Genomic DNA, 22,417 nt, shown 5'->3' with positions numbered 1-22,417 from the left:
GGTTTTCATGTGTTGGCCAGGCTGGTCTTGAACTCCTGACCTCAAGTGATTTGCCCGCCTTGCCCTCCCAAATTGCTGGGATTACAGGTGTGAGTCATCGTACCCGGCCCTAAATTTTTTTTGTAAATCACGTAACACTCTCAACAATCCTCTGTGTTGAGTATTGCCATTATCCCCATTTTAAAGAAGGGGAAACTGAGGCACAAGGCGGTTAAGTACTTTGCCTAAGATGACAGCGCTAGGAAATAGCAGAGCCAGGATGCACACCTGGGCAGGTTGGCCGAGCCCACTCACTCCCCCACTGCACAGCAACGGCTCAGCTGTGAGGTCATGGGCCTGAGTCCCAGCGCCACAACTCCAGGACAGCTTGTTAATCACTCTGGGTCTCAGTTTACTCATCTCTAACCAGGGAGTATTAGTGGCACTTTCCTTTAGGAATGTCCCAAGGATGACGTGCAACGGTGTGGACAGAGGCTTGGCAGAGACAACCTTACGTGTGGGAGCCCCTCAGTGCACACTCCTCGTTCTCGTCCGTGTTCTCCCTGTTTGGGGGGACGTTATCAGAATTTTGCCTGGAAATGTGTTTAGGGTTTACCCTTGCAGAACCAGACCCATGGAAATTCTCAGTCTATGAGAGACCCCAACAGCCATTCTGGAGAGTCAGATAAACTCAGGTTGGACTAAAATCCCACACCAGCTGTAGACCAGCTTTTAGACAGCTCACTTTCCCAGGTGTTTCCTCATCCCTGAGCTGGAGTTAGTTAGATTTGCCATGTAGGGGCTCTGTGAAGGTTACATGGCTCAGACTCAGCCTGTGATTCTCAAACTAAGGTTTCTGGAGTGGCTGATACCTGAGATGAGTGTTGGGGGCTGGGCAGCACAGGCCTCTGTGACCAGCAACTCTACCTGGGGTGGGTAATTGACAAACACTGTGTCTGGGAATTGCCCTCATTCTCAGAAGCCTCCCTACCCTTAATTGTCCTGCATCTCCAAGGCTCCCCCTTTCTTCCACCTTCCCAGCAGGTTTGACTCATGGGAGGTATAACTGGAAACAGGGGGATAGCAGCAGGCAGAAGCGGGGGCACATCTCTCCACCTCTGTCTACTTTTTGTTAGGTCTACAAGGCTGTGTCTCCTTAGCGGCTGCAGCTCCCAGCAGACAGCCTTGCCGGGTCCCCATCCTCTGCCTGCTGGTGCCAGCTCTGGGCTCTGCCCTCCCTCTGCCCCTCCACTACCGAGGGCTGGTGTTGAGTTTCTCCTCTTGCATCACACGGTCCCCTACTTGGCCTCTCAGGTGGGTAACTAAGTCTTCTCATTAAATTCCTTTTATTTTATTATGTTGAGTGAAAGATGTCATTCATTATAGAGTACCTACTCTATGGTTGTATTAATGCAAAGTTCAAGAACAGGAAAGCTCATCTATGGTGATAGAAATCAGAACAGTCATTGCCTTGGGGAGCAGAGAGATAACTGGGAAGGAGCCAGAGGGAACTCCCTGAGATGATGCAAATGTTTTATACCTTAATTGAGGAGCTGGTTACATGAGCGTGTATGATTATGAAGACTCGTTAAACCATACGCTTAAAACCTGTATATTTAACTGTGCGTAAATTATACCTTAATAAAATTAGTTCAATAAGAAGAAATCCCTGTTTAAATACCAAGAGTGCTTTCTAATTTCCTGCTTGGATCCTAATGGAAATACAGTTTTACTTTTTAAACAAACACAGGTAGACCATGGAGGAAGATGTAAAATTTATGTATTTGGTGTTGAGTGTTTTTGTTTTTCTTTTTTTGTTGTTGTTGTTTGTAAACAATAAAACATGAGACTTCAAACAATTTCACCCTTGGGTTAGTTGATTTCAGGCTATGCTCCCCAGTCCCTGGGAGGCAGCCTCCATTCTCCCTGCTCTTCTCTGGTCGAAAACACTGGGAAGCACTGGTCTGTATAAAGTGCTAGTGCCTAGCACATGGTAGGTGCTCAAGAAATGTTAATTATTGGTTGGGCGCAGTAGCTCACACCTGTAATCCCAGCACTTTGGGAGACCAAGGCGGGCGGATCACTTGAGGTCAGGAGTTCGAGACCAGCCTGACCAACATGGCAAGCCCCCTCTCTACTAAAAATACAAAAAACAAACAAACAAATAAAAAAGCCGAGCATGGTGGCACGCGCCTGTAACCCCAGCTACTCAGGAGTCTTGAGGCAGGAGAATCGCTTGAACCCGGGAGGCTGCAGTGAGTCGAGATCGTGCTATTGTACTCCAGCTCCAGTCTGGGCAACAAGAACAAAACTCCGTCTCAAAAAAAAAAAAAATGTTAATTATTATTAATATGAATTGGGCTTCATGGATCACTTGAAGGCCTGTCTTCTGGCTTTCTTTAAGACGATGTGATTTCACCTTGTGAGGTTCACAGAGAACTCCGCCCCTGAATTCTGCCCCAGATAATGGGAGGGCTTTCTCAGAAAACACAGGCCTGACACACAAGATCATGCATAGGCTTGTATTCAGGAACGAGTTTACAAAACTCCAGAAAAGGCAGCAGGAGATCCAGAATCTCTGTGTGCCTTCCTTCATCCTACCCCCAGAAAAATGGCCAGTCTAGCCCAGCACCTGCTGCAGCCTCAATATTAAGGGAACGCTTGTCCCATCTCTTGCCCAGGGGAAGTTGGAGAGAGAGCTCGCCTGTGTGCATGTTTGATATAAGCTGTGTGTGTAGGCAGGGAATGGGCTAGAGGACCCTGGACACCTTGGCCAGCCTCCTAGGCAGTGAGTTAGAGGAAAGGGGACTAGGTCTTGCGCCTCCACTGTACCTCAGGGTCCAGGCAGACCAGGCAGGGTGTTAATATTCGTGTCCTGCATGGTGGACCCAAGCTAAAGTGTTGCCTGCAGCCAAAGGCCTGGGCAGGGGCCATCTTCCATCAGCCCAGGGCCCAGGCACAGGGCCACCTGCTGGGGATGGTGGACACCATGTCCCCATTCCCAGCCCTCCTCTAGAAGGCACTGTTCTGTGGACTGCCACCCCTGGAGGGCGGGCAGGGCCTGGACAGGCACAGGCGGCGCTGGGTCTCCAGTCGGCAGAAGCGGTTCTGGTTGGTCACCCGGGTGGCCATGCCCAGCCCACAGGTGGTCGAGCAGGGTCCCCAGGCCGTGCTCCATTCTGGGCAGGGGACACCAGGTGGCAGGGAAGAGACAAGGCCAGAAAACTGGGGTCCTAGGGGAGAAAGAACAAGAGTTAGCACTGAGTAGCCAGGGCTCAGCAGCTCAATCAACCCACCCACCAGTGGCCATGGCAATCTTGGTCAAATGGCTCAGTCTTTCTGCATCTCAGTTTCTTCTTATGTAAATTTCCTAACAGTGGATGGCATCGAATAAAATAATGGGCATGAAGTGCCTAGCACAGTGCCTGCTACTTGTAAGATTTCCATAAATATTAGTTATTTGGCAACCAGAGTTTTCTGGTCACGATGGCCCCTCAGTCAACTACAGCTTTCTCATCTCTTTGGATAAACAGCATTTTACAGGCAGAGGGTGCCCAGCCTGTGTGGAGTAGTGCTTTAACCCGGTGGCAAGGATGCTAAAGATTTCAGGATTCTTGTGCCAGGAACAAGATGGCAGGTTTACCACGATCTAGCTTTTTCTCTGCTCCAAGTCTCCCTCTGTGAATATTTTGGTGTCCTTCCTTCTAGTCTTACACCAGTAGTCCTCAACTAGGGTAATTTTGCCTCCCAGGAAAGGTTCGGCAATATCTGGAGACAGTTTTGGTCATCACATTTGGGGGAATGCTACTGGTATCTGGTGAGTAGAAGCCAGGGATGCTGCTAAGCACCCTGCAGTGCACGGGAAAGCCCCCCCAACAAATAATTACTTGCCCCGATTGTCACTAGTGGTGAGGTTAAGAAACCCTGACTTCTACCCATATGTGTGGGCTGTGTATGCATGTGTACGTGTAGATATACCTGTATACATGCATAGGGACACAATTAGTTGAGATTGAGTTGGAAATGCACCTTCTTATCCTGCTTTTATTCATAAGGCAAACTCACTGGTGTTTTCCTATGTATTTAAATGGATATATCATATTCCATCATAGGGATAATAACGGCTACCTCTGATACAGTACCATGTGCCAGGCACTGCTACAGCTGCTTGACTTGAACAAACTCAAGTAGTTCTTACAACGCTATGAAGTGGATGCTCTTATTGTCCCCATTGGACAGCTGGAGAAACTGAGACACAGAGAACTTAAGCAACTTTCTCAGAGTCACACAGCAAAAAGGGAGTGGTGGGGCTGGTGCAGACACCGTGCACCTGACCCAAAACACTCGACTACCTCTTGTGGGTGGCGGCAGCATTTATGAAACCAATCCTCCTCTTTTCAGTTGCCTTTTTAAAAAAGTCACATTCATGTGATAATAATTTTCAAAAAGCAACACAGCAACAACAAAAATCTCTAAAATTGAAGATTTATAGTGGGACGGTGGGAGGTAACTGTCTATTCTCCATCTCTAGCCCACCCTCGGCCCACATTCCAGAGCAGCCACCTTGCCTGGTTCAGTTTTGAGTTCCTTTTTTAATAAGCCCAAATAACAATAAATTAATAATATTTTATTAATATGTATCAATATATTATAAATACAGTAATATTATATATTCTAAGAGCTTAGCTCTATTATATCTCTGAAATGTGAGAATTTGGTTCATGTACCCTAACCTATCTTTCCTCTCTCCACTCTGTCACCCAGTTTTTATTTTTAATTATTTATGGTCTTAAATTACACATCTCAAAGGCGGTGGCTTTTTGTTTATCGGTTTTAAAGAGGGAGTCCTGGTGACCCTCCACTCCTCTTTCTTTTCTTCTTCTTTTTGAGACGAAGTTTCATGCTTGTCGGCCAGGCTGGAGTGCAGTGCCGTGATCTGGGCTCACTGTAACCTCTGCCTCCTGGGTTCAAGCGATTCTCCTGCCTCAGCCTCCCAAGTAGCTGGGACTACAGATGCCCGCCACCATGCTCGGCTAATTTTTGAATTTTTAGTAGAGACGGGGTTTCCCCATGTTAGCCAGGCTGGTTTCGAACTCCTAACCTCACGTAATCCTCCCACCTCGGCCTCCCAAGGTGCTGGGATTATAGGGGCGAAACACCGCGCCCGGCCCTCCCCTCCTCTTTCTTATCTCCCTCCTCAGCTTCCGCCCCTCCCAGCTTCTGATGTGTCCCTGGGTCCTGGTACCCAGGAAGCCCCGCCCCACCCCACCCCCCAGGTGGCCCTTGGCGCCCCCAGGCAGTCCTGCCCCTGACCTGGACCAGCGCTGCGCTCACCTTGGGCTGGAAGGGGCTGGGCCCCCAGTCCCCCTCCTTGGCCGCACACCCACTCTGGGCAGCACTTGCCAAGGACCTCGACCCTCCTGGGGTGGGGGCAGTCCCAGCTGGGCAGCCGCACGTCCTCGCTGCACAGCGGCACGCAGGTGAAGCCGCCGTCCTCGCAGCGGCAGCGGATGCTGCAGTGGGGCTGGAAGGTCTCCCCCTCCCGATACAGGCGACCGTTCACCTCACAGCTGCCATCGTCCTCTGCCACTGCGGAGGAGAAACCGCACCCCCATCGGTGACCCGCAAAGCGGCACAGCCCTCTCTGCAGAGCTGCCCAGATCCCGCTGCAGGAGGCAGTGGTCTCACAGTAGCTGAGCCCTGCCAAGGGCTCCAGCCCAGGATATGCACCTCTCCCCAGCCCTCCACCAGCCTGCTGGGGCACCCTGCATCCTGGCACAGGGATTGCAAGAAGACGGGACTGGACTGACCCCCAAGTTCTGCCCTTTCTTAGCTGTGGACCTGGGCCAAGTGATTTCACTTCTTGCCTCAGTGTCCTCATTTGCAAGGTGGGATATAATGGTACTTATTTTCCAGGGTGGTAGAGACTACTTGGAACGACAGGTGTAATGATCACAACATAAAGGAGACCTTCCATAGGTCCTTGCTTATTATCATTAGTATAGTTACTATATATTAATAACGTTTAAGTATTCTATGCACACTGAGATTTCATGCAACAAAGTCATTGTCCACTTGTGTTGTAGTCATCACTGTCATGTCAGGGCTTAACTTGCCAGCTGTGTGTCTTTGAGTAAGTTACTTAACTTCTCTGAGTGGCCTGAACAACAGCAATGATGAGCTCGGTAATTGTACCTCCAGGTTCCGTGGGATGACATGTCCATACCCTCTAGCACACAGTGCTAGGCATGGCCTAAGTGCTCAGGGAACACTCTTGCAATGAAGCCCTCAAGATATGGGCGTTATTGCCACTTCCTCCACTGGACATGAACTCCTTGAGGGCTGGGGTTGCCAGTGTGCATCTCTGCATCCCTCTGATGGGCTCAGAGTCTAGGTGTGACACAGCACTGCAGGAAATGCCCCTTGAATGAATAGCTGGCATAAGGCTTGGCACATGAGAGACACTGATAAAATAGCCCTACTCCTTATCATTCCAGAGGTATTTACTGTTTCCCTCCTGTGTGCCAACCACTGTGCTCCTAGACAGAAAGAGGACAGTTCCTGCTTCAAGGGACTTACGAGCCTGGGGAGGGGGGACAGGTGTGAGGGCATCATCTCCAAGATAGAATGAAGTAAGAGCGCTGGAGAGGCATGTGAGCCGCTCAGGAAGCGCAGATAGGGAACAGCATGTGTGTGAGACCTGGGTGACCACTGAGCTACGTCTGGGGAAAGGACTCATCAGCAAACAGGTTCTCCCAGATCTTCTGAGAAAACCTTCCAGTAGGTCTAGACACACACAGGGGTTTCAGAACCACACATACTCAGGTTCCAACTCTGGCTCCCACTTGTGGGGCCTGGGGGAAATTATTTTGCCTCTCTGAGCCTTGGTACCTGGCTCACAGGGCTGCTGGGGGATTAGATGAGTTAGAGGACTTACAGCATTTTGCCCCAAGCCTGGCACATAGCAGATGCTCAATAAATGGGAGTGGGTTATGCTTCCACATAGCATCTGTTACGTGCCAGGCTTGGGGCAAAATGCTGTAAGTCCCCTGGCTCATCTAATCCTCCAGCAGGAAAGGCCTCACTGAGAAATAATGCTGGTAGAGGGAACAGCCAGTGCAAAGGCCCTGAGGCAGGAGTGTGCCCAGGGTACTTAAGGAAGAGCAAGGGGCCAGTGTGACTGCAGCAGACAGCAGGAGGAGATGAGGTCAGAGAGGAAGCAGGAGCAAGATCCTGTGGGGCCTTGTAGGCCACTGTGGGGACTTTGGCTTTTCCTCTGAGATGGGAAGCTACCAGAAGGCTTGGGGCAGAGGAGGGAGGTGATCTGGCTTATGACTTCCCAGGAGCTCTCTGCTGTGTTGTGAATAGACCAGGGACAAGGAGAGAAGGAGGGAGATGATTATGCGGCTACTGCAAAATCCAGGCCAGTGATGACGGGGCTCAGACCAGGGTGGCAGCCACAGAAGGGACGGGAGTGTCGGATACTGGAAATACCATGATGAATTTGCTGGTGGATGGTATGTGGGAGGTGAGAAAAGAGAGACATCTAGGCCAGCTGTGGTGGTTCACGCCTGTACTCCCGGCACTTAGGGAGGCCGAGGTGGGTGAATCACTTGAGGTCAGGAGTTCCAGACCAGCCTGGCCAATGTGGCAAAAACCCATCTCTACTAAAAATACAAAAATCAGCTGGGCATGGTGGCAGGAGTCTGTAATCTCAGCTACTTGGGAGGCTGAGGCATGAGAACTGCTTGAATGTAAGAGGTGGGGGTTACAGTGAGCCAAGATCATGCCACTGCATACTGGGTGAAGGAGTGAGACTCCATCTCAGAAAAAAAGAGAGAGAGATGTCTAGAATGACTCCAAGGTCTTGAGCCTCAGCCATGAGAAGGATGGAGATGCTCTCAACAGACGGGGGAGACCGACCTGGGGGGCAGGAGATGAGGATCCCATCAGTGGATGTGCTGTTACACGATGGTGAATCTGTAGCACATCTCGCGGCTCAGAGTTGGCCCTTACAGAAGGGCGTTCAATGAGTGATAGGAGAGGTTTTTGGCGGCGTGTTCCCTGCGAAGCCCCATACTGAGCCTTTGAGATGTGTTAGCTGGACTCTTTGGGGTTCACCAGTTCCCGGCCTCTAAATTCAGTTTAAATCATTAAGCACTCATGAGCAACCACCATGTTGACAGACTAAGGTGGGGAGTTGCAGGAAGGACCAGGGACCCAAGTACACTTTGGCCTGCGCTGTTTGAAGTCTGAATTAAGATGGAATACGAAAAATCCCTTAACATAGTTATCGACAATCACAGCCTATGTACTATTCAACAGCTGCATGTCAGGCAGTTGAGCAATGCAGTTTGTGGAGCCAGCTCCCTGAGTTCAAATCTCAGCTCTGCCACTTATGAGCTTTGTGACCTTGGGCAAGTTGCCTAGCCTCTCTATACCCCTTTTTTCCATTTATAACAGAAGGGTGGGCCAGGCGCGGTGGCTCACGCCTATAATCCCAGCACTTTGGGAGGCTGAGGCGGGTGGATCACCTGAGGTCAGGAGTTTGAGACCAGCCTGACCAACATGGAAAAACCCCATCTCTACTAAAAATACAAAATTAGCCGGGCATGGTGGCACATGCCTGCAATCCCAGCTACTAGGGAGGCTGAGGCAGGAGAATCGCTTGAACCTGGGAGGTGGAGGTTGCAGTGAGCCGAGATCTTGCCACAGCACTCCAGCCTGGGCAACAAGAGCGAAACCCCATCTCAGAAAAAAAAAAAAAAAAAAAAGAGAAGGGTGACATTAGTACCTACATCATGTGGTTGTGAGATTAAATGAGTTTATATTTGCGAAACCTTCAGTGTCTTACACATGGTAAGGGCTTGTGCAAGTGTAAAATAAACTCTGTGGGTACTGTTTACACCTGTCATGGCAAATGTAAATAACAGCTTTGTAAGCAAAGTGTTACTTATCTCAATTGTTCTTCAGATACACTTTCACAAGCAATCATCCCTCAGTCTGTGTAACAAATCACCCTCCTTATCCTTACAATACTTGTAAATAAAGCATTTCACGTAGAGTTATTACTTTTTTTGTTGTTGTTGAGATAGGGTTTGGTCTGTTGCTCAGGCTCAAGCGAGCCTCTTGCCTCAGCCTCTCAAGTAGCTAGGACTACAGGCACGTGCCACCACACCTGGCTAATTTTTTTTTTTTTTTTTTTTTTTTTTTTTTTTTTTTTCAGAGATAGGATCTCAGTATGTTGCCAAGGCTGGCCTAGAACTCCTGGGCTCAAGTAGTCCTCCCGCCTCAGTCTCCCAAAGTGATAGGATTATAGGCATGAGCCACTGTGCCTGGCCTGTTGTTTTTTAACAAGGCTTTTCCTATAGATAGATTAATTGTCAATAATTCATGAGCTTCTCTCTCTCTCTCGTTCTTATTTTTATAAAAGTGTGACATGCACATGAATGAAAGATAAATTGTTCCACAAGGCTTATTATTTAAAAAGAAAGAAGAACAATCTCTTGCCTCTTTGCATTTCTCTAAAGTGGTGGCTCCTGACTGGAGATTTTGCCCCCTGGGGAAATTTGGCACTGTCTGAAGACAGACTGTCATGACGTGGGGGACGGGGAGTGCTCCGAGTATACAGTGGGTGGAGTTCAGGGATGCTGCTAGAAGTCTTACCATGCACAGGACAGCCCTCCCAAGACAACGAATTCTCTGGCACCAAGTCACTAGAGCCAGCTTGTAAAGCCTGCCCCAAAGCATCAGAGAATACCAAGGCCTCGAAGAGTGGTGAGGAAAGTCACATGCTCGGGTGGCTAGTGAATACTTAGCAAACCCAGGATTCCAGCAGTGCTCCCAGGGCCCCCACTCTGAGAGAAGACAGAATGAAATGTTCCTTAGAGCCTGTTGGATCCGGTCCCATGCCGTGTGACATGAAGCATGTCCCTTAATGCTGGTGAACCTCAGTTTCCTCATTCATAAAATGGGTCTGAAAGTACTTCCCATCGTAAGGTTATTGTGAGGATGATGTGACATGTGTAGTAAGTGCTTAGCACAGATCTGGACACATATTATGCCCTAAATAAGAGGTTGCACTTTTATTTTCCTCAAAGTGTTGTAAGGATCCTGAGAAGGAAATGATGGCATCCAGTTTGAAGAATCTGGGAGGGCTTCTCAGGGGAGAAGCTGTTTAAACCTGACTTTGAAAGTTGGCAATGATTTGGACAGGTAGGGATGGGGGAAGGTTACTGGGGTAGTAAGATGATTTAAGCAGAGGCCAAGAAGGGAGAGGAGGGAGTATGGATTGGGCTTTGGGCCACCAAGTTCAGCTGGAATGGATGGGGTACCTGAAGTGAGCATCCAAGGAGACAGAGGAGGACTGCACTTTGATTCAGGACACCACGGCCTTGACCTCCCGCTCACACACTACCCCCCTCAGTCCTGCAAACCTGCTTACAGAGGCACAGGGCCCCCCGGCCACCGGGTCCTGCCCCGGGCTGGCAGACCAGGCCCTGGCTGGCGTCGCAGACGTGGAGTTGGTCGCAGGGCTCCCCCAGCCGCCGTGCACATACCCGGCAGCAGCCACAGCCATCCAGCACCAGGGCTACTCCCAGTGGGCATCGGGGAGGTGGCCAGGGGCAGGTACATGGTGTCGAGCACAGCTGGGTACACACCTGAAGAGACAGAGACCTCACTCAGCCATGGGCTTTCAAGGTGGGCAGTGAGACCCTCACAACCGGCCACCTCTCTGCCAGACTGGGCAGTGTGGGGTCCACACCTTAGCCTCAGAGCCATGCATACCTGGCCTCGAAGGCTGGTAGTCCCACAACATGCCCTAAGAGGCAGTATGGCATGTGGTTACGGGCAAGGACTCTGCACTAGAGTTCCAGTTCTTTACTTTTTATTTTTATTTTTGGAGTCAAGAGTCTTGCTCTGTTGCCCAGGCTCCATGGAGTACAGTGGCACAATCCCAGCCTCATTGCAACCTCCATCTCCTGGGTTCAAGCGACTCTCATGCCTCAGCCTCTCGAGTAGCTGGGGCTACAGGCACCCACCACCACGCCCAGCAATTCTTGTATTTGTAGTAGAGATCGGGTTTCACCATATTACCCAGGCTAATCTTGAAATCCTGAGCTCGGGCAATCCACCTGCCTCAGCCTCCCAAAGTGCTGGGATTACAGGCATGAGCCACTGCACCTGGCTAGACTTCCAGTTCTAATTCTGCCCCTTATTAGCTGAGTGACCTCGAGGAAGTTACTTAAGCTCTCTGAGCCTCAGTTTCCTTGAAGTATCTAACTCAGAGGATTACTCTGAGGAGTACATGAAATGTTGCACAGCAAACCCTCAGCACAGGGCCTGGCATGCAGGAGGCGCTCAGTGCACTTAGCTTTGATGATCATTGTTGTTAATGATGGCAGAGGGCTCAGCCCCTCCCTCTGGGAGCTTACAGAAAGGTAAAAGCAACAAGCCAAGGATGAAAACAGCAGGGGCTGGTCCACTTTCCAGCTATGGCTACTTACCTTAGGACGAACAAATCGAACCGTATCATGGATGTTTTTGGCCTTTGGATTCATTCAGCTTCCCAGCTCTGGATGTGCACCACATCAGCCAGGAGACTTGGGAAAATACAGACCCCCCAACCCACTCTGGGGTTTACAAAATCAGAAGTCCTTGACTCTGGGACCTGGCATCTTTATTTTTAACAAGCTATCCAGTAGCTTCTGAAGCTCAGCTAGGTTTTCAGCACCTCTGCTCCAGTCTAACCTCCTCCCCCTGCCAGGTACAGATGGGGAAACTGAGCTCCAGAGAGGGACAGGGACTTGCCACAAGTCAGCGTGTTCAATTCAGGGCTGGGAGCATCCCAGGTCCTGCTTCCCAAGTGAGGACTCAGGGTCATGGGGTGGGGGTAGACTGTGTCCGTAAGCCAGGCACCCACTCCCCAGTGACAGGGTCAGGGTATCAGCCCATGTGACCTGCCTGCCCCTCGCCACCCACATCAGAGAAACAACCACAACATACAGCAGGTGCCGTGGGCTCCCTGTCCGCCCATTTGAAGGTGGGAACCAAGAAGGAAGCATAATTCAAGATGCTTCCAGTGGCCCCATCTGTGGGGGGCCAAGTTTGAGTTTAGTAGGATCCTTAGGGGATGAGGGTTTTATCTAGAGGAAGGGAGACTTGCAGTTTACATTGAGGGGACTAATGACCTTATATCTCCTGGGCAGCCCCAAAGCAGACAATGACCCCTTTGCCCTGCCTCACCCCCTGCCCCGCCCAGTGCACCCCTACCCACAATCCTGCAAACCTGCTTTCAGTTCCCAGCAACTCCCACACTGGCCACTGGGACCCATTACAAACTGGCTGACCAGCCTCTGGTGGGGGCCGCAAAGTAGGAGGCGATCACCACCACACTAAGACAGCACTGAGTAGCAGATGAACGAACGGAACCAGGTGTCTGGCTGCCTCACAAGGGAGCGGGTCCCATCACTGTAGGCTGCTCAGATTCTAGAGACGATGGCCTGACCTCGCCCCTCAAGGTGTGGTCTGAACTAGCAGCAGCAGCGTCACCTGGGAGCTTGTTAGGCAGCATCTGGAACCCCTCTATAAATCCAAAGCTGGATTTTTATATACAAATCCAAATCTGCATTTTCTTTTTTTTCTTTTCCTTTTTTTTTTTTTTTTTTTTTTTTTGAGATGGAGTCTTGCTCTGTCACCCAGGCTGGAGTGCAGTGGCACGATCTTGGCTCACTGCAACCTTCGCCTCCCAGGTTCAAGCAATTCTTCTGCCTCAGCCTCCCGAGTAGCTGGGATTACAGGTGCGTACCACCACGCCCGGCTAATTGTTTGTATTTTTAGTACACACGGGGTTTCACCATGCTGGCCAGGCTGGTCTCAAACTCCTGACCTCGTGATCCGCCCACCTTGGCCTCCCAAAGTGCTGGGATTACAGGCATGAGCCACCGTGCCCAGCCTGAATCTGCATTTTCATAAATCCACACGTGATTCACATAGAAACAGTCTGGGCTTTTGGGTTCCCTTCTAAGTCAGAGGTTCAGCTGCCTTGGCTTGTGGGCAATGGAGGGAGGACCATCAGGAGTGACTCTCAGGTCCCTCCCACCTGAAAACAGGAATGCCAGGAAATAGACCAGCAGCTGTGCACCCAGGCTCCCACTGTGGACCCCTCTACTGGCCATGTTTGTCAGGGGGCAGGACTCTGTAGGCCCCGATACCCAGGAGAGGCTATTAATGACATCAACTATTCTAGTGTACAATTATCCCATGTGATACCATATGTATGTCATGGCCAAGTGCCATTTTCTCATTTACCCCTCCAATGTGAGGTGCCATCGTTACGCCCATTTTAAAGATGAGAAAACTGGAGCTCAAAGCGTGTAGTAACACAGCCAGTAAGAGACAGAATTAGGATTGACATCCAAGTTCAGGTTGACATCCAAGGCCCAAACTCAAGTTGTCCCATTGTGCCTCAGTTTCCCCAGGGCCTTGCTGTGATATCTGGGGGTTGGGGAGGGGGCAAGGCTTATGATATCTGGGGCAGGAGCACTGGGCATGGAGTATTTTGGGCAAGAGTTGAGATTCAGGTTCTGCCACTGACTTGCTACGTGACTGAACACGTGGATGAACGGCTTTGGAAGGTGGAGGTGAAGCTCAGTTTTCTCCTCTGTAAAGTGGAGCAGAGACCACCTGTTTCTGAGTGATGGTGGAGATTAAATGAGGTCCTGGCCAGTCCTTGATCGATGTGGTTTTGCTTGTGTCCAGGTGTCTGCCTCCTGTCCCGGTCCACAGCCGGGAGCCCCGGAGCCAACGGCCAGCCTGGAAGACTCAGAGTTCTCCCTGTGAGGGTTGCTGTGGCTTTCCATGTCGTGGTGACTAAGTCCCTGTGTTTCTGTGCAGTCCCTGCTTGCTAGGACCAGGGAAGAATGGCCCTGTAAGTCTCACCCTAATGGCACGTCTAGGACAGCTTTACTTTGTTCTCTCATAATCCTGGACCCCTTCTCCCTCCTAGAGCCCCAAGTCCCCTATTCCAACTACCCAAGCCACCCACATTGGCATCATGTCCTACCCATCCCCTTTGGAAGAGCAAACAGCAGGGCAGGATGCCAGTGTGGTTCTCAGCCTTCCCGGGCACCAAGACTTGGGGCCTGAGGGAGAGAAGCTCCTGCCCGTGCTTCTCAAAGGAGCGTGAAAATACAGTGAGATCGTGGCTTGTGGTGGGGCCGATTCCATGGTTCTGGGAACTCAGCATTTGCCGAGGGGATGATAAGGCTTAGAAGCTGTTGCCTTGGTCCAGTTTGGGCTTGGGGAGGCACAGACTGGAGTGCCTCTCCCCCTACATCCATGTCTGTTCTGGGCTCCGCCATGGCCCTCCTCTATTGCTCTGACCTTTCTTTGCTGTGTGACTTTAAGCAAGTTGCTTACCCTTTCTGAGCCTCACTTGACTGAAAACTGGGGTTGCAAGTTGCTTACCCTTTCTGAGCCTCACTTAACTGAAAATTCCTTATGGGGTTGTTGTGCATGTTAGACGAGGTAGATGTCCCACAAGCCCTTTGGTGAATGTCCCATGCAGCACTCGGGGAGAAGGCCATTACTCCACAGAGGTGTCTCCTGTCCCCCTCTAGCTAGGGCGGGCGGGTCACTCACTGCCTAAGAGTCCAACGGCATTGATGCCCTTGCAGAATAAACCTTCCAATCAGCTAGGTATCCATCCAAATGCTGGCTCAGAGTTAGGCCAAGCATGTCATGTCTTCAGTACCCCCATTCATAATGAGGGTACATTAAAGTCCTCTTTAATTTGCCTGGTAAGTTTGATGAATGATCATGAATGACCTTCACAGAGGCCTCACAAACTGTATACCCTTCACCTGGGAAGATGCTGAGGCCCAGAGAAGGCAAGGCACGTGTCTGAGGTCACAGAGCAGGGCTGGCCGGAGGCAGCTCTGAGTGCCAAGGAGAGAAGCCCTGCTTAGGCATGGTGGCCAGACTGTGCCCACTGTGGGGCCCTGGAGGAATTCTACCACGGGGGTCCTTGGCTGTGATTTTTACATCCCCACCCCTTCCACACCCAAGTAATCAGCAGTGCATTCAAGGGCCCGGGCCTCCTTACCTTTGAGAGGAGGCAGAGGAGGGAGAAGGCCAGAAGGGGGGACTTCAGTGTGCTTCTCATGTCCCCTGCAGAGCCAGCTTTGAGCCTGGGAGGCGGACCTGTGAGTCTTTATGTTCCGGCAGCTGTGAGGTCACTCCCAGGCACACACAGGCACACGCACGCACACACACACACACAGAGTAGCTTTTTCATTCCTTGCTTCGCTTCCCATCCTCATGGCCCAAAGGATGAGCCCATTTACCTGAAGGTGAAACTGTGAAGGCCACCAAGGGGGTGCCTGTCCGTGTGTGTGTGTGTGTGTGTGTGTGCGCGCGCATGTGAAAGCCCGAGCCAGTGCCAGCACCAAGAGTCTGTGACAGCTTGCAGGAGCCTCCCTATCTCCTCCCAGCCCAAGAGGGTCCTAGCCCTGCTGTAGTTGCAAAGCCCTATCCCAGACCCCCTGTCTGAACCCCAGTGGTGCTGCAGATACCGGAAGCATCCAGTAAACACCCCCTTTGCAGAGCTGACCCAAGGTCTCCTAAGCTCTGTGGCCCTGACTCTGGGTAGCCGCGGCCCAGCCTGCGGTTTCTGGCAGGCAGATTGGCAGCCACCCAGAGGCGGGTGTGACCCAGAGCAAAACTTCCCTGGGCGGCCTGTTTGCTCTTGGCAATGAGGGACCTCCCTTGGCCTGCCTCCCAGCTCTGGAAGGGGGCCCGTGGTGGGCGAGTCCGGGCAGGCTGGACCTACTGTGTGCCGGTGCTTGCTGGGCACTGCTAGATGATGGGGTCGAGCCAAATCCATTTAGTTTCATTCAGCCGCCTCTGAAGTCACCTCTGCAGGAGCTGAAGGCACAACGCTGACCTGAGGACAAGGCCCAGAGAGGGAGAAAACAGAGGGAAAGCAAGTGGAAGTTCAGGAATACCAGGCAATGTCCCTTGCTCAGACCAAGAGTGAGGGACACTTTCTGACGGAGGTGCCATTTCAGAAAGCCAAGAAAAGAGAGGGTGAGAGAGGGCAGAATGTTCCAGACAAGGGAACAGCACGTACCAACGCCTAGATGTCGGACATAGCATGATAGCCTGCTTATTCTGGGAGCCAAAGTGCCTGGTATGAGCAGCGCCTTCTATGCAATGGGAAATGGTGATGTCTGTGAAGGGTGAGACACACAAGTTCACACCACCAAGATTTGGGGACATCAACGATGTCCCAGCCATGAGGGCAGGGGATGAAAAGACATGGGCTTTGTTTGTAGAGTTTGGCAAAGATAAAAGAGGTGATGTCAAGGGCTGTCTGGGCCGCAGTTACCTCCACCAGTAGTAGTCCAAACCTCAAAGTGATCTAGCTGGACAGCAGAGGTTCCAGAATGGGTGATCGGTGAGGAAGAAGTGTGACTTGATATAATGGCAAGACGGGGATTGTGAGCGTGGAGGAGATTCCCCCACGGCTGCTGTCCTATTAGAAGAGGCAATGGAAACGGAAGTTGAAGATGAAAATGTGGGATTTGATTATTTATGGCAGGAAGAGGTGGCCAGGGTGGAGATGGGGGTCCAGAAACTTGGAGGAAAAGAAACAGAAGAGGTCTTTTTTATTTTGTTTTATTTTGGGATTCTTGTGGAAATGCCGATGTTTCAGTCAGAAGCATGCCTAGAGTACTTTACATCCACAGTGGATCGTTTTTAACACCCCTCTTCCTTCATACTACAAAATTGTTTTCAGTAATAATCATGAAATGAAACAAATATTTTTCATGTATGAATTAAAATTTGCACTTACCAAACAAAATAATTACCATTCACTGTTCACACTGTTTTACTCTTTTAAAAACTGTAAATACAAATCAAAACTCCAAGTAGTTTCGTAAAATGACAAAATTGAAATACTCTTATTGTCATCTTTACCATCACTCCGCGCTCATTGTTGATTTCACTCTACTATTTAAATGCAAAAATACAGCCGGGCCGGTGGCTCACGTCTGTAATTTGGGAGGCCAAAGTGAAAGAATCACCTGAGGTCAGGAGTTCAAGACCAGCCTGGCCAACATGGTGAAACCCATCCCTACTAAAAAAATACAAAAATTAGTCAGATGTGGTGGGTGCACACCTATAGTCCCAGGTACTCGGGAGGCTGAGGCAGGAGAATTGCTTGAACCCAGGAGGTGGAGGTGGCAGTGAACTGACATCTTGCCACTGCACTCCAGCCTGGGCGACAGAGAGAGTGTCACACACACAAAATAATAATAAAAACAAATGCAGAAATATCAGTGCTGGACAGTGGAGACAGGAATGCATTCAAAGCAAGTTTGGAAGATTCCAGAGTTGCGAGGAGCTTACTCTCAACTCATGTGTGTTCCTGAGACCACATGTGCTGGGGGCAACTACATTTCTTAAAGTTCTCCAAGTTGACTTCTATGTAGAATTATTAAAGGATAAGAATGAAAATGTGCTGATTTGAAGCTTACATATGCATTATTAAACTCTAACAGTTACTGCACCAATTGTTAGAACTTAGATCAATAAAGGATATTTTCAGGACAAAGTATTTTACCACTGAAATTATTTAGACCTGCCATTGCACAGAGATCATAAAAGCAGACTGACTTCTCATCAGTTTTATTTTATCTGTAAATTCTGTAGGCCCCCCACCCCTTATTGCCTGCACCCAGAGAAGGTCACTCCCACCTTCCTGTCCTCCCTAGGCCACTGATATTAATAACAATAAAAGCGATTGTGCATAGCAGCCAGCAAGATCCAGCCCTTGTGCTAAGTACTGTTTATAAAAAGCAGCATTTCTAATCCTCACAATCCACATCTCAATGAAAAAAAGTGAGATTCAGAGAGGTTAAATAACTTGCCTAAAGCTACACAGCTAGAAAACAGAGCCAGGTTTTCAGTGCAGGTCCACATGACTCCAATGCCTAAGTTTCGGTTTTTGCTGCTGTTGTTTATTTCTGCTACTGCCCATAGAGCTCTCTATGATATGTTTTTTAAGTTGAGGGGTAATGTATATGCAGAAAAGTGCTTAAAGTGCACTAATATTAAGTGTAGAACTTGACAACTCTTTTTTTTTTTTTTTTTTTTTGAGACAGAATCTGGCTCTGTCTCCCAGGCTAGAGCGCAATGGTATGAACATAGCTCACCGCAGCCTCAGCCTCCTGGGTTCAAGGGATCCTCCCTCTTCAAACTTCTGAGTAGCTGGTGGCACGAGGCAGCATGTCTGGCTAATTTTGACTGTTGACATATCTATGTACATGACTATGTATATACCCATGTGATCATCACCCAGGTCAAGCTACACTTCCAGAAGGTTCCTTATGCCCCTTCCAAGACTCTACCTTCTGTTCCCCAAGTACCCACTATTCTGACCTCTGTGGCCACAGATTAGTTGTTCCTGAGAGGAACAGTTTTAAGCCACCTCTATCTCTGAGGCAAGAAGGAAGACGGGAGAAATGAGGAGGTGTGGGGAAGAGAGTTGGAGGGAGACACGCTGGTCTGACATGTCCATAGCAGAGGAAGGAGACTCTGATGATGAGGAGGTGAGGCAGGGCATGGGTGTCGCGGATGGTGAAAAAGGCAGGGCTACATGGGGCAGGGAGGTGGCAAGAACGGGGCAGAATGCTATGCCCACCTAGAGCCCTCTGAGTCAGAGCATGGATTTTTCTTGGAACTTTTTCTCTCTGATAACTGAGGATAGGAAAGTGTGGGCAGTAGGGGCCCTGAGCCATGGCCAGATCAGAAAGCAGGCGTCATTGTCAAGGGTGTTTGGTGATGAAGTGTGAGGGATGGAGCTTGCACACACAGTTCAGCATGAGTGGGTGTGGCAGGAGCGGTGGGTGTGGCAGGAGCGGTGGGTGTGGCAGGAGCGGTGGGTGTGGCAGGAGCGGTGGGTGTGGCAGGAGCGGTGGGAGCTGCCACTTTGCTGATTGGTTTGCTGCAGTTCAGCCCTCCCTCCAAACTGTCCAGTTTTGGCACCAGAGGGATATGGGCGTCCAGGGAACCCAGGAGTCTTTTGGCTGCAGCCGCAGCCCCTACACAAGGGCCCAGGGTGAGTGTGGCTGCCCTTTGCTTTCCCAGGAGGAAACACAAGCTCAGAAGTCAACAGGTTTGAGCTTCAAATCCCTTCTCCCCACATCGACTTACAGGGCTGGGACCAGGGTGAGGTGACAGAGGCATGTCAGGTGCAACATTTAGGGAGGCTCTCATTCTCAGTAGTTGACCTTGCACTTCCACAACCCCAAGAGTGAGCGCCTCGCTCAGAGTGAGGCACCCAGGTCACACAGGAGTTCATAGTAAGAACTCCGTCAATGTTGGTTGATGGCTAAATGGTGATTTCCGTAAGACTGTATTGAGATCACAAACTAATGCCCACATCTCAGTGGCTTAACCCAGTGAAGCTTATTTCTTGCTCATGAATAGTCCAAAGTGGGCCAGGCACATCCTGTAGCTCCTCCCTACTCAAGCGTGTGGTCCGAGGACCGATGGCATCAGCATCAGCTGGTTGCATGTTGGAATGCAGACTCCCAGGCCCCACTATCAGAATCTTCATTTTAATAAGACCCCCAGGTGATTTGCATGCACATTACAGTTTGTGAATCCCTGTTCTAGACCAGTGGCCTCCAAGGTCACCTTGGCAGGGAAAAAGAGGGATGGAGAAGCCACAACATCAGTTCTACTCACATCTCATTAGCCAGAGCTAGCCACATAGCCCCAACTTAACTGCAAGGGAGGCGGGGAAATACCATCATCCTGTGTGTATCTATGAAGGAGAACCAGAGCGAGGGACAGCTAGGTAATATTCTTTGCCGCAGGTACCTTGGCATCTGGGACACACACTTTTGCTTCTCTGGGTCTCAGTTTCTCCATCTGTTAAAAAAAGTAAAAATAAAAGTGGCCTACATGTTCTTCCAGGCCTGGGCCAGAATGAACATTTTTAGCGGCTAAGAAATGCATCTGGCCGGGCACGGTGGCTCACACCTGTCATCCTAGCACTTTGGGAGGCCAGGCAGGCGGATCACTTGAGGTCAGGAGTTCGTGCCCAGCCTGGCCAACATGACAAAACCCCGTCTCTACTACAAATACAAAAATTAGCTGGGCGTGGTGGCCTGTGTCTGTAATTTCAGCTACTCAGGAGGCTGAGGCAGGAGAATTGCTTGAAACCGGGTGGCGGAGAATGCAGTGAGCCGAGATCGCGCCATTGCACTCCAGCCTGGGCCACGGAGCAAGACTCCATCTCAAAAAAAAAAAAAGAAAAAATGCACCTGAAAAGTGAAACTTATGAAACATCACCATCAAGGCACAGCATATGGAGGCCACAAGTAAATATCTACAGTTGAAAGGGTGAAGCCAGTCTCAGCCCTTTGCAGTTTGCCAGCTCCCAAGGTGTGCCTGCCTTCCCGCTTACAGCCTCTACCCCATGCCAAGTCCCAAGCTGACACTGGGGAGGTGGAGCTCACAGGTGTGACATTAGGTAGTGGGAACAGAGAAATCCAAAACAGATCCTGACCCCAGCAGGGCTGGAATTGAGGAGGGGCAGTGCTCCAGTGGCTGGATGTACCAGGGTGTGGGCGGACACCTGTACTGTGGCAAGGTCAGCAATCAGGTGAAAACCCCAACCGTGCTGCTAATTTGCTTCATGGCTGTGTGTAAATTCCCTCACTTCTCTGGACCTCAGTGCCTCAGTTTCCTGTTTTGGAGACTGGGATCTGTGGCAGAGCCTGACCAATGCCCATTCCAATATCCTTTTTCCCTCCTCCTTCAGTCAGCAAACGCTGATTTTTTGTTTGGGGTGGCAATGCATTCAGCTTTGCAGGAGGCAGGGCCCCGGGATAGGTTCCAGCACTGAGATACAAGCCGAAGTGCTGTGTGCCGATTCTGGAAAGGCTCCTTAAAAGGAAGGGCTTCCCTTTGGTGACTCCAGCACCGCTCATTGCTCCCTCCTGCTTCCAATCAGTAATAGGGACATGATGGTGGAGTTCTGCAGCCATCTTTGGATCATGAGGGTACCCTGAGGATGGACTTCGTGTGCAGAAGAGGGTGAAGGAGAAATAAAGGAACTCAGATCCCTGATGACACCCAGAGCTGCCAAACGCACCCTGGACTCTACGTGTAGATTTCATTCATGTGGTTAGAAACATAATAATTGTTTGTGAGTGTGTGTGTGTGTGTGTGTGTGTGTGTGTGTGTGGAGAGAGAGACATTATGTTATATATACACTATGTTTATACTTATGTGTATATATATCTTTATTTATTTATTTTTTTGAGACAGACTCTCGCTCTGTTGCCTACGCTCAAGTGCAGTGGCACAATTATAGCTCGCCGCAGCCTCCACCTCCTGGAATCAAGCAATCCTCCCACCTTAGCCTCCTCAGTAGCTGGGACTACAGGCATGTGCCACCACGCCTGACTAAATGCTTTAAAAAAAAAATTGGCAATATGTTGCCCAGGCTGGTCTTGAACTCCTGAGCTCAAGCAATCCTCCTGCCTCAGCCTCCCAAAGTGCTGGAATTACAGGCATGAGCCACCATGCCCAGCTGTGCTTTTTAAATGTGTGTGTGTGTATATATATGTATACATTTTATATATAATGTATATTTATATGTATATATTATGTATTTTTAAAAACTTTCTATTTAAGTCAAAATTATGTTGTGTTTTTCTGGTTAGTTATTGCTGATGTAAAAGTGTCATTGATTTTTGTTGCTGACTGTGTATCTGGCAACCTTGCTGAACTCTCTTATTTTTTCTAATATTTTGTCAGTTTATTGGGTTAGTTTTTCAAGGTAGATGATCACACCATGTACAAACAATGACAGTTTTATCTCTTCCCTTCCAGTAATTACACCTCTTATTTTCTTTCCTTATAGCTCTAGCCCAGCTCTCCAGCTCTATGCATTAAACAGTAGCAGTAATAACTAGCATTCTTGCCTTGTTCCTCATCTTAAAAGACATGTATTACATAAAAAGTTTCTCCACTAGGAATATTTTCTGTAGGTTTTTGGTATTAAAAATCCCTACTAAATTAAGGAACTTCTCTCATGCTCCTAGGTTGCTAAGAATTTTTTAAAATCATAAATACATAAGCTTTATGTATTTATGATTTAAGCTTTATGTATTTATAAGTAAAACCTTTTTCTTCATCAGCTGACATCATTGGATTTTTCCTTTTGATTGAATGATGTAGTGAGTTATCCTGGTGGATTTTCAGATGTGGATGCTTTTCTGGGATAAACGCTTCCTGATGGTGATATAGTATCATTATTTTAACTCTGCTGGACTCAGTCAGGAAAGATTTTATTTAGTGTTTTTCTATCCATGTTCATAAGTGAAACGGACCTACACTTTCCTTTTCGGTATTG

The 22,417-nt window shown here is 49.5% G+C and overlaps 1 protein-coding gene and 1 pseudogene across 1 annotated transcript; both read right to left on the bottom strand.

Annotated features, from left to right (window-relative positions):
- Positions 1-2,147: 2,147 nt before the first annotated feature.
- Positions 2,148-2,860, bottom strand: LOC115892924 (annotated as a pseudogene).
- CCN5 (cellular communication network factor 5) lies at positions 2,488-15,598 on the bottom strand. The gene is made up of 4 exons (XM_010384269.2): positions 15,086-15,598; positions 10,424-10,640; positions 5,314-5,568; positions 2,488-3,212 (listed from the first exon to the last, which is right to left on the bottom strand). Exons 1-4 carry the CDS (start codon positions 15,143-15,145, stop codon positions 2,992-2,994), a joined length of 753 nt encoding a protein of 250 aa, XP_010382571.1. The 5' UTR covers positions 15,146-15,598; the 3' UTR covers positions 2,488-2,991.
- Between the last annotated feature and the right edge of the window lie 6,819 nt (positions 15,599-22,417).

The sequence above is a fragment of the Rhinopithecus roxellana genome, chromosome 13 (genome assembly GCF_007565055.1).
Source record: "Rhinopithecus roxellana isolate Shanxi Qingling chromosome 13, ASM756505v1, whole genome shotgun sequence".
Taxonomy (NCBI): Eukaryota; Metazoa; Chordata; class Mammalia; order Primates; family Cercopithecidae; genus Rhinopithecus; species Rhinopithecus roxellana.
This window is presented reverse-complemented; position numbering and strand designations above follow the sequence as displayed.